The sequence below is a fragment of the Aedes albopictus genome, chromosome 3 (assembly GCF_035046485.1).
Source record: "Aedes albopictus strain Foshan chromosome 3, AalbF5, whole genome shotgun sequence".
NCBI lineage: Eukaryota > Metazoa > Arthropoda > Insecta > Diptera > Culicidae > Aedes > Aedes albopictus.
This window is the reverse complement of record NC_085138.1, coordinates 96,169,116-96,183,402: the sequence shown is the minus strand read 5'-3', so window position 1 is coordinate 96,183,402 and position 14,287 is coordinate 96,169,116. Positions and strand designations below refer to the sequence as shown.

The following is a 14,287-nucleotide window of genomic DNA, read 5'->3' as shown; positions in this document are numbered from 1 at the left end:
CGAAGCCCTCATAGGTAGTAGACACCAACTCCTGCACGGGGTATTTACCCGTCGTCCATATCGCCGCCATTTTCCTGGTCCCATCCGAGGCCCAGTTGCCGTTGCCGGCGGGTACTCGGTATGGGTCCGAAATGATGGCGATATCCGTCTCCCACTCAGAAACCGCCTGACAAAGCAGTTGCTGAGCCGCATCACAGTGGTTCAGGTTCAGCTGCGTTACCTGCACTGTGATTTGTTGCTCACTGCGGCTTTCTTAAAGGCCGGGCACCCTGGACCACCCATCGCATGTCTGTTTTTCGAGGTTTTCCCGGTACAGATCATGCAGATGGGCGGACTCGTGCAGCTTTGGGCCTTATGACCTTCAGCGCCGCATCGCCTACACAGTTTGCGCCTGTCGGGGCCTTTGCAGTCCCACGACTTGTGTCCTGGTTCCAGACACCTGAAGCAAACCTCAGGTGGCTCGTGGAATGTCAGGTGACATACACACCAGCCCACCTTGATACTCCCTACTTTAACGGACTTTTTAACATCCGCCACAGGTAGCTGAACCAAAGCTATCTGTGTCCCTGCTGGCCCTCTCCGTAGCTTAACGGCTGCGGCGGCCACCTGCACATCGCACTGTTGCCGCAGTGCCGTGACGAGCTCTTCCACTTCGGTGATCTCGTCAATGTCTTTGACCTTCAGAGTCGCCTCATGTGTCAGAGCCCTCACCTGCACACCTTCGCCAAGGACCTCTTCTGCCAGCCTTTTGTAGGCGGCGCCCTTGTGCTCCTTCTGGCGCTTCAGCTCCAGGATCATCTCGCCCGTACGAGTACGTCTAATACTGCGTACGTCGGCTCCAAGACCCTCAAGCTTGGCGTCGCTTCGCATCGTCTTCAAGACGTCCGAGTACTTGGACTGTTCCGTCTTGATGACGATAGCGTCGCCTTTCTCACGCCTGGCACCTGCCTTCCTACGCCTTGGTTTGGCGTCCTGTACTTCTACCTGCGGAATCACCTTCTTCTTCTTCTTCCGCTCTACCTTTGTCCAAGGAGGGTCTTCTCCTTGGACCGCCCTGCTCTGTGGCTGCTGAGGGCCCACCATTGGTCGCAACCCCTTATTCCCATCATTCCGGGACGGGCCAGCCTTTTCAGGCCCACCCTTCCCAGCTTTCCGGGAACCCTGGCTGGGGTCCGACTTTCCAGCGTTACCACCGGCTTTCGGGGTTATTATACGCCTGGCCTTGCGGGCGCCGCCAGACAGCTCCTCACCTGACGGCTGCCTCGCCCGCTTCTGCGAATGCTTGTCACGTTTGTCACGAGCATTCGCTTCCACACTCCTCGGACTACCTGCGAAGGAGAAGGCCTCTGTTTGTGTAAACTTCGACACATTCTCCTTTGCTGGTTCCGCAGCTGTAGCAGCCAGCAACGCCACCGCGTGCTCCTGCTTGGCCTCATCGACAGACACTCTAAGTCTAAGCAAGGCCGTTTTCAGGTCCTTGCTTATGTTCGACTTAGTTGTCGCAAAGTCGATGATTTTGCCAAGCTGGTGCTCAGCAACCTCTAATGCGGGCCGTCCTTTACCAACTTCTTGGCTGATGGCCCTCAGCAGCCACGCTCCGTCCATGACCTCCACCGGCTGGCTTGCCGTGGAGTGGACAGGAGCTCCCACGCTTGAGCTACGTAAGCTACCAGCACCTGACTCCTCGCTTCTCCTTGTCGGAGACCTCATCAACCCACTTCTTGCGAAGGGGTTGATCGCACCACTACTTCCACCTAAGTTGTTTGATTTAGAATTCTTGCTCATTGTTCCCACGAGTTGCACGAGAAATAATGTCCACCACGCCAGAGCTCTGCATTAACGCGGTAAGGGACAGCATACTGTGGGGGGTGCCCAGGTACCCCACAGGCTCCGTTAAAGATCGAGCATCTTTTTCACCCCCTCGATCACTCATTCCTCGGCACGGGTCGCTTGACACCTTGAATTGGGGTTAGTAGTCCTATTCTTAGCCGGCAACTACGCGGCTGACTCGCAAGCGGGGGGGTGCGTCAGGCCCCAGGACATCCGTCCCTGCTGCCCCAGTTGAGTTGAGTTGATGTCTGTATGTGTGTATGTGTGTATGTGTGTATGTATGTCTGTGTACAAAAAGGTCACTCACTTTTAAGGCACTTCCCATTGGCCGATTTTTTGGATTATAGCTCGAATCGAACCGGAATTTTACCGCATTGTTTGCTATTAAAAATGGTCCGGATCGGTCAAGGCGTTCCGGAATTATGGCCATTTGAGTGATACGGACCAGCACCGGTAGAACTGGTCACATATAAAACTGAACCAAGTCCCCGACCAAGCCCCATCATGCGACACATCAAACTGCGGCGATTTTTGTAACCTTCAGCATGGTTGACAAATTTTGTGCGGATATTAACACAGGCGACCGAAAATTCTACGATGTCGGTCCAAAATTCAAGATGGCGGTTTAAAATCCAAGATGGCGGCTCCAAATTCAAGATGGCGGCTGTATAATGGAGTTTTAAGCCCTAAACCATGCAATATGGTTATATTTTGTATGGGGAAGATGTTTGGAATCCAATAATGGCGACCATAATATCCAAGTTAGCGGCCTAAAATCCAAGATGGCGCCTCCAATTCAATATGACGGCTGTTTAATGGAGTAATGGAGGCACAAAAACCATGTAACATGGGTATATTTTGTATGGGGAAGATGTCTGGAGTCCATAAATGGCGATCTGAGTAACCAAGATGGTGGTCTAAAATTTAAGATGGCGGCTCCAAATTCAAGAAGGCGGCTGTTTAATGGAGTTTTAGGCCTTAAAACCATGCAATATGGGTGTTGGCGGGGAGAGGAACAGGGAATTCTGTCAGACACCGGGTTGTGAGCAGCACATCCAAGACGCAGCCAGGTTTGCGTTTTGTGCAGCTTTAAACTGCAAATAGTTATTTATTAATACAAATATAAACCAAAAATCATTTTCTTACACATTCAGTGTTTCTACACAATATCGCGGTTTTCTCCTCTCGCACAACAAGTTCAAGAACGTTACATATTATTTGTATGCTCTGAAATACTAAATAGTTCACATATGAATTATTAGGAGATTCAATAGTATTTTATAATCGCCTAACTCACTATCATCTTATTCTAAGTAGAATATCAAATTCAATACATTTAAGTAGAGTAACAAATTTAATAGGCTTTAAGACACAATAGAGAATTAGGTTGTCACAGCTACTTCATACTCTCACTACATTTCGTCTACAATTAACCGCTGACAATCGTATGCAGGTGACAGCTCCCGTCATTGCTCAATCTTCTCTACCGCACGCCGTGCAGGCAGTGCTGCCAGCGGCAACAATGGGTATATTTTGTATGGAGAATATGTCTGGAGACCATAAATGGCGATCTGAGTATCCTAGATGGTGGTCTAAAATTCAAGATGGCGGCTCCTAATTCAAGATGGAGGCTGTTCAAAGGAGTTTTAGACCCTAAAACCATGTAATATGGGTACATTTGGTATGGCGGTCTAAAATCCAAGATGGCGGCTCCAAATCCAAGATGGTGGTTTTTAGTGGAGTTTTTGGCTCTAAAACCATGCAATAAGAGTATATTTAGTATGGGCAAGATGTCTGGAGTCCAAAAATGGTGACCTGAATATACAAGATGGCGGCTCCAAATTCAAGATGGTGGTTTTAAAGTGGAGTTTTTGACTCTAAAACCATGCAATATGGTTATAATTTGTATGGGGAAGGTGTCCGGAGTCCAAAAAATGGCAACCTGAATATCCAAGATAGCGGTCTAAAATACAAAATGGCGGCTCTAAATTCAAAATGGCGGCTGTATAACGAAGTTTTAGGCCCTAAAACCATGCCAGAAGGGTACATTTTGTATGGGAAAATGTCAGGAGTCCAAAAATGGCAACCTGAATATCCAAGATAGCGGTCTAAAATTCAAAATGGCGGCTTCAAATCAAGATGGAGGCTATTTAATGGAGTTTTAGGCCCTAAAACTATGAAAAATGGGTATATTTGATATAAGGAAGATATCCGGAGTCCAAAAATGGCGACCACAATTTCCAAGAGGGCGATCTAAAACCAAAATGGAGGCTCCAAATTCAAGACGGTGGCTGTTTAAAGCAGTTTTAGGCCCTCACTGCATGTAATATGGGTATATTTGGTATAGGGAAGATGTCTGGAGTCATAAATGGCGACCGCAATATGCAAAATGGTGGCCCAAACACCAAGATGACGGCTCCAAATTCAAGATGGTGGCTGTTTAATGGCGTTTTGACAATAAAAAGTTCTCCAATTTATGAGAAGCTTGTCAATTCATTTCATTTTAAAATTACTGGGCAAAGCTGACTACATTCAAAAATACACCAATACGTTCAAGAGTTGTACTTTCTGCATTAAAGATATTCTTGTAATTGAGGAGCCCAGAATCAAAGGGGTGAAGTGACCATTTTATTGATTTTGAGCTAAGCATATCAAAACTCATCAGATTTCAAGCTTTCCGGAACTTTTTTGAGATTTTTCTACGATGTTTTGAAAAATTACATTAAATCAGAGGAAACTGGATTGATTTTGAAACTCCATACAAATGATGAAAAATTGGTCAAAAACTTTAAACCTCATTTTCACGAAATTTTTGACACTTACACCAATTGTTACAATTGTTTTGTTTTTTTTTCTCAATTTTCCACCAGTCTAATTTGAGTACTTGTGGCCAAAGATTTCGGGTGTTGATGAACCCCCTGGTAAAACATCTGGTTGAGGGTAACGAGCGTTCGTTTTTACATGCAATAATAGTTTTGTTTTCTCAAGTGCAGACAATCAATGCATTTGAAAAAGAACTCAATGAAAATGAGAGCGATACTAATTGGGATACATTAATTACCAATTTGCCACAGTAGCGTCAAAAAGTGGGCTTTCAAAGGCTTCCGCTTAGCATATTTTTAGCCTTTTATCATGGAAAAATAAATCTCACTTAGGGGGGCGAAAATGTTTTTCGCAAGCTCCAAGGGGGCGAAACCTCCTAAAAGTTTGGGAAACACTGATTTTAAACTGCTCTTACTTTGAAAGTATTTGAAACAATTTAAAATGGCTGAAATTTTCACTGAGAACAGTTCTACACATCAATTTTACATTGCCAAAGTTTTATAAAAATCGGGACAGTGTTGCCAATTCTACAGGCAAATTTCAAAATGTTAAAAAGTGCCCATATTTAAAAAAAGTTTTTTTTTGTTAGAATTGTTAAAAAAAAGAATGGATCGATTATGTTGAAATATTAACCACTTATTATGCCTTACTTGGAGAGCTCACAGTCAAATTTTAAAACGATTTAATGAGCTAACAACAATGCTATAGCCTTAACATTGTCTTTAATTGATGCCCAGTGTTTCCAAAATCATATTTTATTGTATCAACAATATCTGCGCCAATACTTAACCGATTTTTATTAAAGTTTTATAGTATTAACTACACATAATAGGCTATTCTTGGTTGAAAAATCAACCATTTTTGTGCACTCAATCAAAAGTTATACATTATTTTGTATGTCTCACGTTTTTTCGTATCCAGTCTCAACCTACAGGATTTCCTAGATAAACTCCTCCTAGAAAAATGTAAGAAGAAAGTCTTAGAGGATTTCAGACAGGAATTCTAGAAGAAACTCCGTGGCGAATCTCAGAAGTTATTCCAGGTGGAATTACTTAAGGAACATCGGGTCGAATCTTAGAAAGAGTTCATGGAGAAATCCCAGATGAGTTTGGATCGAAGTTCCTGGAAGAATTCTGAATGGAATTCCTGGAGGAATCTTGGAATAAGCATCTGAGTGAATCCTGGTGAAATGTCAGAAGTGCATCCTGGGGGAAATTCTGAAAGAACTTCTGCAGGAACTTTAGAAGGAACTCCTACAGAAATCTCACTAGAAGGAATCATCAGACGGAGGATTTTTTCAAAGAAGCCCTGGAGCAATCCCAAAATGAACTTCAGATCAATCTCAGAAGAAAATCCTAGAGAAATCCCAGAAGGAATATCTGAAGGATTCCGTGGTGCAAAAAGAACTCCTGTTAGAACCTGCCAAGTAGAACCTTTCTAGGAATCTCAGAAAAAACTTCTCGAAGAATCCCAGATGAAACTCATGAAGGAAACTTAAATAGACGTATGGAAGATTCTCATACGCTTCTCCCTGTGGAATCCCAGAAGAACAAAAAAATACATTCAGAACACTACAAATGTATCGTGCCCCACGTTGGGCGGGAACACTACAAATGCACTTATTTGTCAAAAAAGCTTTTTTATTCGATGGTTGGGAAAAGCAAAAATCCTGTTTTCAAAAAATAAGCGATCTAATATGTTTGTTTTTTTTTTTGTTCACATATCTATAAACCCTGAAAGTGCAAAATAGTTTCTTAAAATCTGATACTCTTCTCCCCAACTTGTAAATAATATAATATTCAAAAAATAACCCCATATATAAAGCACAATCTGTTCCTGTATCCTGTATCAAAACCAGTGACCATATTTTCGAGAACATTGCGATTCACAGTGTACTTATTCTTCGCTCGAACAAATTGACCTGGGCAGGCTCAACCATCAAGTAGGCGTGGAGCGAGGGGCTAAAACCGTTTTCACATGCCTGCTTTAATTTGATAATCGAGAGAAAAATTATCACACACTTGTTGTGGCAGGTTGTAGCCTCTTCTCGTCTTCTTTGCGAAGCATACAGAGGCCTTCGGGTAAAACAAAGTGACGGTAACGGAGAAAACCACACATCGCATCGTCGAGAGACAATTACATACCTGGTTACAAGTCCCACGTGACAGGCAGTGACCAGGTCACAATGCGGATTCTGCTTCGTTCAGTTGCAGTTCCGTCGCAGTCGTGGAAAAACTTTTCTTTTTTTTTCTGTTGCGAGTTAATCCGGTTCAAATAGATCTAGAAGGCGTATGTTTTGCAAATTTCACTTTTCTTTCGATTTCATGATGTCTGACAGAGGGTTTCCGTTTGTTTGTCCTTTCAGGGATGCTAGCCAGCATCGACGCCGCGAGAGTGCGCCACCCTCCACCAGTAACATAACCTCATCGAGTAGCACCGCTAGTGCGGCACGGGACGAAGCATACCTTGAGGCGCTGACCAAGTTCAACCAGTGGCGTTCTAAGCAGCGATTGGAGCGGATTAGCGAGGGTTGTCCGCTGAGGCCGGGCGCTGATCAGAGGATTCCAAGCGTGATCGAGGAAGAGAAGGAATCTGAAGGGGGAGCTCAGAGTGACTTCAGCTCTGACGTAGCCATTACGAGCGATGAACGCCGTGCTTTGAACAGGAAGTTTGAGTTACCCAAGAGTCCCAGATATAGTAGACATCGGCAGGACTCGGGAGCACCTAAGAAGCCGAAACGGTCGGTTGAATTTTATAGGAATATAAATAGGATTCCTGAAAATGGAGAGCCAAATCTAAACAACGGGAAGAACAACAATATGGCGGACAGGTATTCACTTCCTGCTGTAATGCCGACAAGTAAGAAAAACAAGTCTAAGTTATCCAAACCGAACAATAATACAATCTATGAGAACGAAATTGAAGAGTTCGAACAAATGCACGTCCAGGACAATCTAGGCGATACTTATGCCGTACAAAGTCCTCCAAGTCGGTTCTTCAAAGAGAACTCCAGTCCTTACTTCAGCACCAGCACGCTTCGTATCACCAGTCCCACTGTCGTGGACTCCACACCGAAAAAACAGGTCAATCTTCAACAAAAGCGCGGCCGTAACTTCAAGGATAAACCGGCTCCGCAACCTCCTGTTTCCACCCCGGATCCACCTTCATCGCTCAAAAAGCACAACATTACCGGTGACAGTGGCAATGATTCTCCATTTGCTGGATCCTACCGGAAGTACGAACTCAACTCATCGTCCATCTACGACGAACACGTAATCTCTTCGCGGGCTTACCGCGGAGAAATGAAGCCTCTCAACTCGTCCGTCCAGACTCCTGTCAGGAAAGAACGCCGCAAGTCACCTTCCTACCAGACCATCGTCAACAAGCATGGAGACCTGGTGGACTACGCGCTGCCCTTTAGCGATACTACAGATACCCAGTCAGAGCTGAATTCCACGAAAAACGGAGACATTCTGAACGATATACGTGCCTGCGAAGAGGTCATCAATGAGAACTTCCGCTTCCTGAACAGTGATATTCATCCATCCTCCGTCCTGGCCGATGACTCCACCAGCATGATCACCGAACCGATCAGCGTGCTGAAGGAACGCGCCCCGCAGATCGTCACCGACCTTGACCGGTCCATGGTCAAAGAAGAACCCGAATTGGTCGATCAGCTGGACGAAGTCGACCTGGTTATCCACGAACCGCAGGACATCCTTCTCGAGCTGGACTCCCTGGAAAAGTGGAGCAAGAGCATCCAGATATCGGACGACTTCCTGCAGAAGCAGTTCTCCGAACGCAGCATGCTGGAGTTCTTCCAACAGGCGTCCAGCCAGCTCCTGATCTGCTGGCCCAAGGAGGTACACTACCGGGTCGGGACCCTCCGCAGCAGTTTCCTCGCTCCGCTGGAGTTCTCCTGTGGGCTGTTCCACAACGCGCCGGTTTCCCTGCGGAAGTACTCCCTGAACGTCGACCGGAGCCTGTACTTCGCCGAGGAAGCTTGCAAGAAGGACTTCGAGATATTGGGCCATATCAAACACTTCGCCGTGGCGTCGCTGATGGCCGTCTGCTTCGATGCGGGGCTGAACCAGGCCACGCTGATTCTAGAGCCGTTCGATTTTACTCTGTTTGACTACATTCACAAGATGGTAAGTTCAGCTCAATTGGGATGCTTTTAGATCTTAAGTTTCAAGGAAACTCAAGGGAAATTTTGGGGGCACAAAGAACTTTAAAATACCTGCTCACACCAACTTAGTTCGGTAGACCTCATTCAAAAAGTCCTGTAACCCAAAACTGCTGAGATGTTCTCAGTAGGTCTGCAGACTATATAATATTCTGCACTCATTCGTTCAGCTCATAGACTACTCATGGCTCATGGCTTCACCAAACTTATCTTTTACATTGTACTCCGACCATCCCTTACAGAACAAACGTCTCTCGCTGCTGCACGCCATCACCGTTGTCCAGCAGATCTCCCTGGCCGTATCCTACCTGCAGGAGTGCGGCTACATCCACTCCAACATCTCCAGCGGGTGCGTCCTGATGCGCAAATACCCCTACGCGGTCAAGCTGACGTCGTTCGAGCTCACAACGGAAGCATCCGATACGGTTCGCAAAGAGATCGAGAACCGCTACGGCAGTACATCGTCTTCGCGCAACTCCATGACGTCTTCGCAGAACGAAGAGCTGAAGAAAATTACCACCTACTCACGGTTGATCAAAAACGACGAACTGTTCCTGCGCGATAAGTATCGGAAGCTGTCCAAGGAAGTGTCCGACAGTCGGAAAGGGCAGTTCGGGTCCTTGGGTGATAACGGAGGGTACGACTGCCGTGCCAGTCGCTACCTGCCGTATTGTAAGGAGTACCGGGAGAAGTTTTCGCTGTTTTACTACGTCGCTCCGGAACTTCTGGTACCCAAGTCCAACTTCGTTTTCCCCACCAAAAGTACGGACGTTTATTCGTTAACTCTTCTGCTATGGGAGATCCTCAATGGCTACGTACCATTCGTAGTTTACAGCCGTCAAGAGCTGGAGAAACTCCAGGTATCGGCTAACCTACATCTTCCAATGTTCGAAAAAGAGCGCTGCGATCGCTTCCGTCAGGTGTTCGAATCGGGTCTCTCCAATATGAGTGCTCGTCAAATCAACGTTACCGATATTCTCGATACCCTCGATTGTCTGCTGTTGGAGCAGGGCCTGGACAAAACTACGCACATGAACGGTTTCTCCGAAGACTTTGAAGAACAAGTGAACTCATCGGAGATCAAAAAGAAGAACGAAATAAACGACATTCGCAAGCAGAACGTTCCGGAGAAGACCGACAAGATTTACTTCCAGTCAAACGGTGGATACGTAAACGTTGAAAACTCGAAAAAGATGAGTCGCGAAACAACCTTTATAGACATTGACGATCTCGCTCCACAGAGAAGCAAGCAGCAACCGAAGAAACCAGCTCGGAAGATCAACAAAGTGAAGGCAAACAAGGATCCTGACATGAAGTCCTCGAAGAAGTCACCGCTCAGCTCGAGTTTATCGCACTCGGCCATCTATCAAACAATCTTTGACTTCAACAACAAGTTCCTATCGCCACGGTCGTCCAAACAGGCCATTTACGAGCGGACCAGTACAGTCAAGAAGCAAAAGAGTTCGCTTCGATCGAACAAAGTCGCTGCGAAAGAGCTGTTCGAACCGATCAACAGCTTCGACAAGACAGACAGTTCCCACAGGGTGAATAGTGGGGACTCAAATGAAAACACGACCCGGAAAGATGTAGTTCCGGAGGTTATTGGGCCTCTGGAAGTCTACACTAAGGAATGTCCATCAAAGCTAAATATCAATATCGATAAGCTTGAAGTCTCCAAAGAACTGGGTCTTGACAAAACACCGGATTGCGATCGCACAAACGAAGTCCAGCCCGTGGAAACGTCCAAGTCCTGCGACAGCTCTCCAGGTACCAAGCGCAAGAACTACTCCCGTCTGTCCAGCTCCCTCCGGTTCACCATCGGCGACATCACATTGCCGGACACTCCCATAGCTCGCAAGAATAAGATCCGCAAGCACGCCTGGCTTTCTGACCAGAAGCTGGTGCTAACGGACGACAACACATCGACGCCAGTGACTCCCCAAGGCCGAAGAGCGTCTTCCTTTTTCAACGACCTGGGATCCCGTATCAGCCGAGGCGGACGGTCAATGGGAGGCCTGAGCTCTCCGCTCAACTTGAACATATCGTCCTCGATGCAGGAGATCAAACCGAAGACGGTGAACATCAGTGTGAACATTATCAAGCGGCCGGACATGGGAGCGAAATTGAAGGCCTACAGTCAGGAGTTCAATAAGACTACGCCGGCCATCATAGATATCGAGATTGATGATAAAGGAAAGAATCAAGAGGCTAATGTTAAGTCTGAATCGACCAACAGCATATTTGAGGAATCTCTGTGGAAAAATGAAAAGAAGATTTGCGAACGAACGCAGCTCAGCCGCTCAGCTGATAATCTGGACGAAGAAGGTTCCGATGCAGACACTTCGGACAAGGTCGTAACGGCACATCTGACATCGGTTCGTGATGCCGTCCGCAAAATCGAAACCACCTTCGAAAACACCGGTTTCGATTACAGCCCCAACAGAAAATCCGAATCTCACAAGAAACCTTCGGACGACAAAAAGATATCGGACGACTCGGTCGTCGTGGAGGAAAACCTTCTAGTCCCAACCAAGGTCCTCGAGCTGGAGAAAACCTTCGAGCAGCTGCCTCCCATTGAAGAGCCCAACAATACAGTAACTCGTTTGGACGTAGTGCTGACGAACAATACTCTCAAGAAGAAGGAAGAGCTACTTCAACATCAGCACCAGCCGCAACAGTCAGCACCAACCAAATTGCCACTGCCAGAAGCAGCCGTTTTCAACCCGAACTCTCAGTTGTTCATGCGCCGCAAAGCTGCCACGAGTGGCAGCGTCATTCAGCGAACCGTGTATCGTGAAAGTATCGTATCGAGCACCGATCTGCCCGGGCTGGATAGCATCAACTCCTCGCAGGCCAGCATCAGCACCACACCCATTCCTCCGGGCAGCGCGCGGAAGAAGAAGCTAACGACCCGCGTGACCGTAAACATGCGTAAGATCTCCCGCCGGGCGTCGGACATGGGTACCAGCCCGGGATCGTCCCGTCCCAGTTCGCTGAACTTGGACGAAGACCCTCCGTCGTCCGGTTGCTTGACGCCGACGAACGCTGGTGCTACCGGGCCGATTCGACATTCCTGCGGAAATGATTTGTTGAAGGCGTTTGCCACTCTAAGGTTAGTTCCGGGCAACGACGAGGTAGGCGGTTCGCGATGTTCCAGTGCAAATGATGACAGAAGGAGCCTTTGCACTCCGGTGAAGGCTTCGGGAGGACTCGGACCGAACCGTAACGGTGCGGAACGGTTCGTTTGCTGCAACTGCGGAAGTTCGATGGTGCCTGCCGATAGTTTGAATGGTAAGTAAGGGGGGAGTTGTTTGGGACACTTGTTAACGAATTTTTTGTATTTCTCCGCAGTACCCGCCGGAAGTCGCATCGGAATGTCGGCCGCATTTAGTGAGTTAAATTTTCCCCGTGAAAGTCTAGCTTCAATGTTCGAGGACAATTTGGGACTTATCTCGCAGCAGCAGCAGCACCAGCTACCCCGTGGAACTCTATCGACCATTCCGGTAAGTTGTACCAAGTCACCAGTAATCACTAAACTGCGACAGTCTTATATTATTACATGTCAGCTATAAATGCAGATATAATACTAGTTTAATGCCACAAAAGGCGAAACAGCATCATTCGGGTTCCAAACAAGCAGTGACTTCTCGTTCTCACTACTACACGTAAATATAAAGCACGTGGTCCATCTGTCAAAACATTAGGTACCACGGAAGAATGCTCTGTATGCGTATATAATGTTAATATAGTGCTTATTTGTTGTTTGTATGCATCTAACACTTAAAGCACAGACAAACAGACGTAACATTCGGAACATTTTTCGATTCAAATCATAGTCACGAAAACTTCTTCTTCTTCTTCTTCTTCTTCTTCTTCTTCTTCTTCTTCTTCTTCTTCTTCTTCTTCTTCTTCTTCTTCTTCTTCTTCTTCTTCTTTATGGCTCGACGCTCTCACTGGAACTTGGCCTGCCTCACTTCAACTTAGTGTTCTTTGAGCACTTTCACAGTTATTAATTGAAGGGCTTTCTTTGCCTGCCATTGCATGAATTAGTATCTTGTGAGGCAAGGACAGTGATACACTATGCCCAGGGAGTCGAGAAAATTTTCCCGACTGGAACGGGAATCGAACCCGCCGTCTCTGGCGATCCATAGCCTTAACTACTAGGCTAACTGGAGACCCTGGAGTCACGGAAACATATTCGCCCAATGCTAAAAGGACTATGTTCGGCCGACCACCAACTAGGTGGCGGTAGTGAGCAAACGTCAAACTCGAACAAAAACTATGCGAGCGCCACGGTTGGGCAGTTGGCCAACTATCAAATTTTGAAGAAGACCGTTAAATCGGTGTACGATGGGAATTATCAGAGTGTTACGTCTGTTTGTCTGTGCTTAAAGATTTCCATGTGCTGATTTGAGACCTATTATGATTGTTTATGGTAGCTCGATCTCTTATCTAGAAGTTCTGATACCTATCCTCCCTCATTTTAGAACGCCAAATCCACCGAAGATCTGTACATCGACGACGACTTCTACCAGGGGTTGAACTTGGGTGCCAACATGGAGCTGGTGGAGTTTGTCGACGATGGGCACTACTTGGACGAGTTCGGGTACGATATCTACACCACGGAGGAGATCTATGACGATGAAGATGACGACGAAGCCTCGCCGGAAATGGAAGCCCTGTGCGGTGCTGGGGAAGATACGGCCACCCCGTTGCCGATGATCACCGATGAGGAGCAGTTCATGAACAAATGTGCCGACATGAATCCGAGTAATGCAGATTCGTTAGATGCGTTCGGGTCTGTGTTTTCACCGTCGCCGACGGCCACGTCCAAGCAGGATAACGGAGAAGCAACCGGGGAGAATTTGGAGCAATAGAGTAGTGTTATTTTCTACAACAGTGAAGCTATATTTTTAGGGATGATTTTCAAAATCGTGTTGACAGAATGTATATTTTTCTAAATGAGTTATTTACAGACATTTTGGTAAAGAACCGTGAATTTATATCTTGAAATTGAGATAGTATTTATAATGAACAGTATTTAGATCAAGTAACTGATGACGCAATACATAAATGTAGTAGACATGGTGATATCTATTTTTAAAGAGTGATAATCTCTATTAGTATTAACTGCATCAAATCAATATATGTACGTCATAAGATACCAAATATTTAAGAACAATTGGAAAAATTACTATTGTATTTATGGACACTGAATAAAATATATTATGAAGAGAGCAGGCTGGGTATTGAATTTATTCTGGACCTAGTTTTGAATCCACTGCAGGGTTTACATAAAGCTAACTCTCGAATATCTGGCTGAACACGAAAGGTTGAAATTAAAAAAAAAAGCTGAGCACTCAAAGATAAAGACCCGGTATCAGGTATAAGAAGGCCGGCTCCCGAGGCACGTTATCCTCCATTTAGGACATTTGTGCCATTTCCATA

General features: G+C 46.2%; 1 protein-coding gene across 1 annotated transcript in view; it reads left to right on the top strand.

Annotated features, from left to right (window-relative positions):
- LOC109425594 (uncharacterized) overlaps positions 1–14,076 on the top strand; it is a 191,480-nt gene extending 177,404 nt beyond the window's left edge. Inside the window, exons 2-5 of the mRNA XM_019700839.3 lie at positions 7,019–8,804; positions 9,082–12,130; positions 12,191–12,342; positions 13,327–14,076. Of these exons, the coding sequence (XP_019556384.3) occupies positions 7,019–8,804; positions 9,082–12,130; positions 12,191–12,342; positions 13,327–13,716 (5,377 nt within the window). The 3' untranslated portion in view covers positions 13,717–14,076. The remainder of the gene's footprint in view (positions 1–7,018; positions 8,805–9,081; positions 12,131–12,190; positions 12,343–13,326) is intronic.
- The last annotated feature ends 211 nt before the right edge of the window (positions 14,077–14,287 follow it).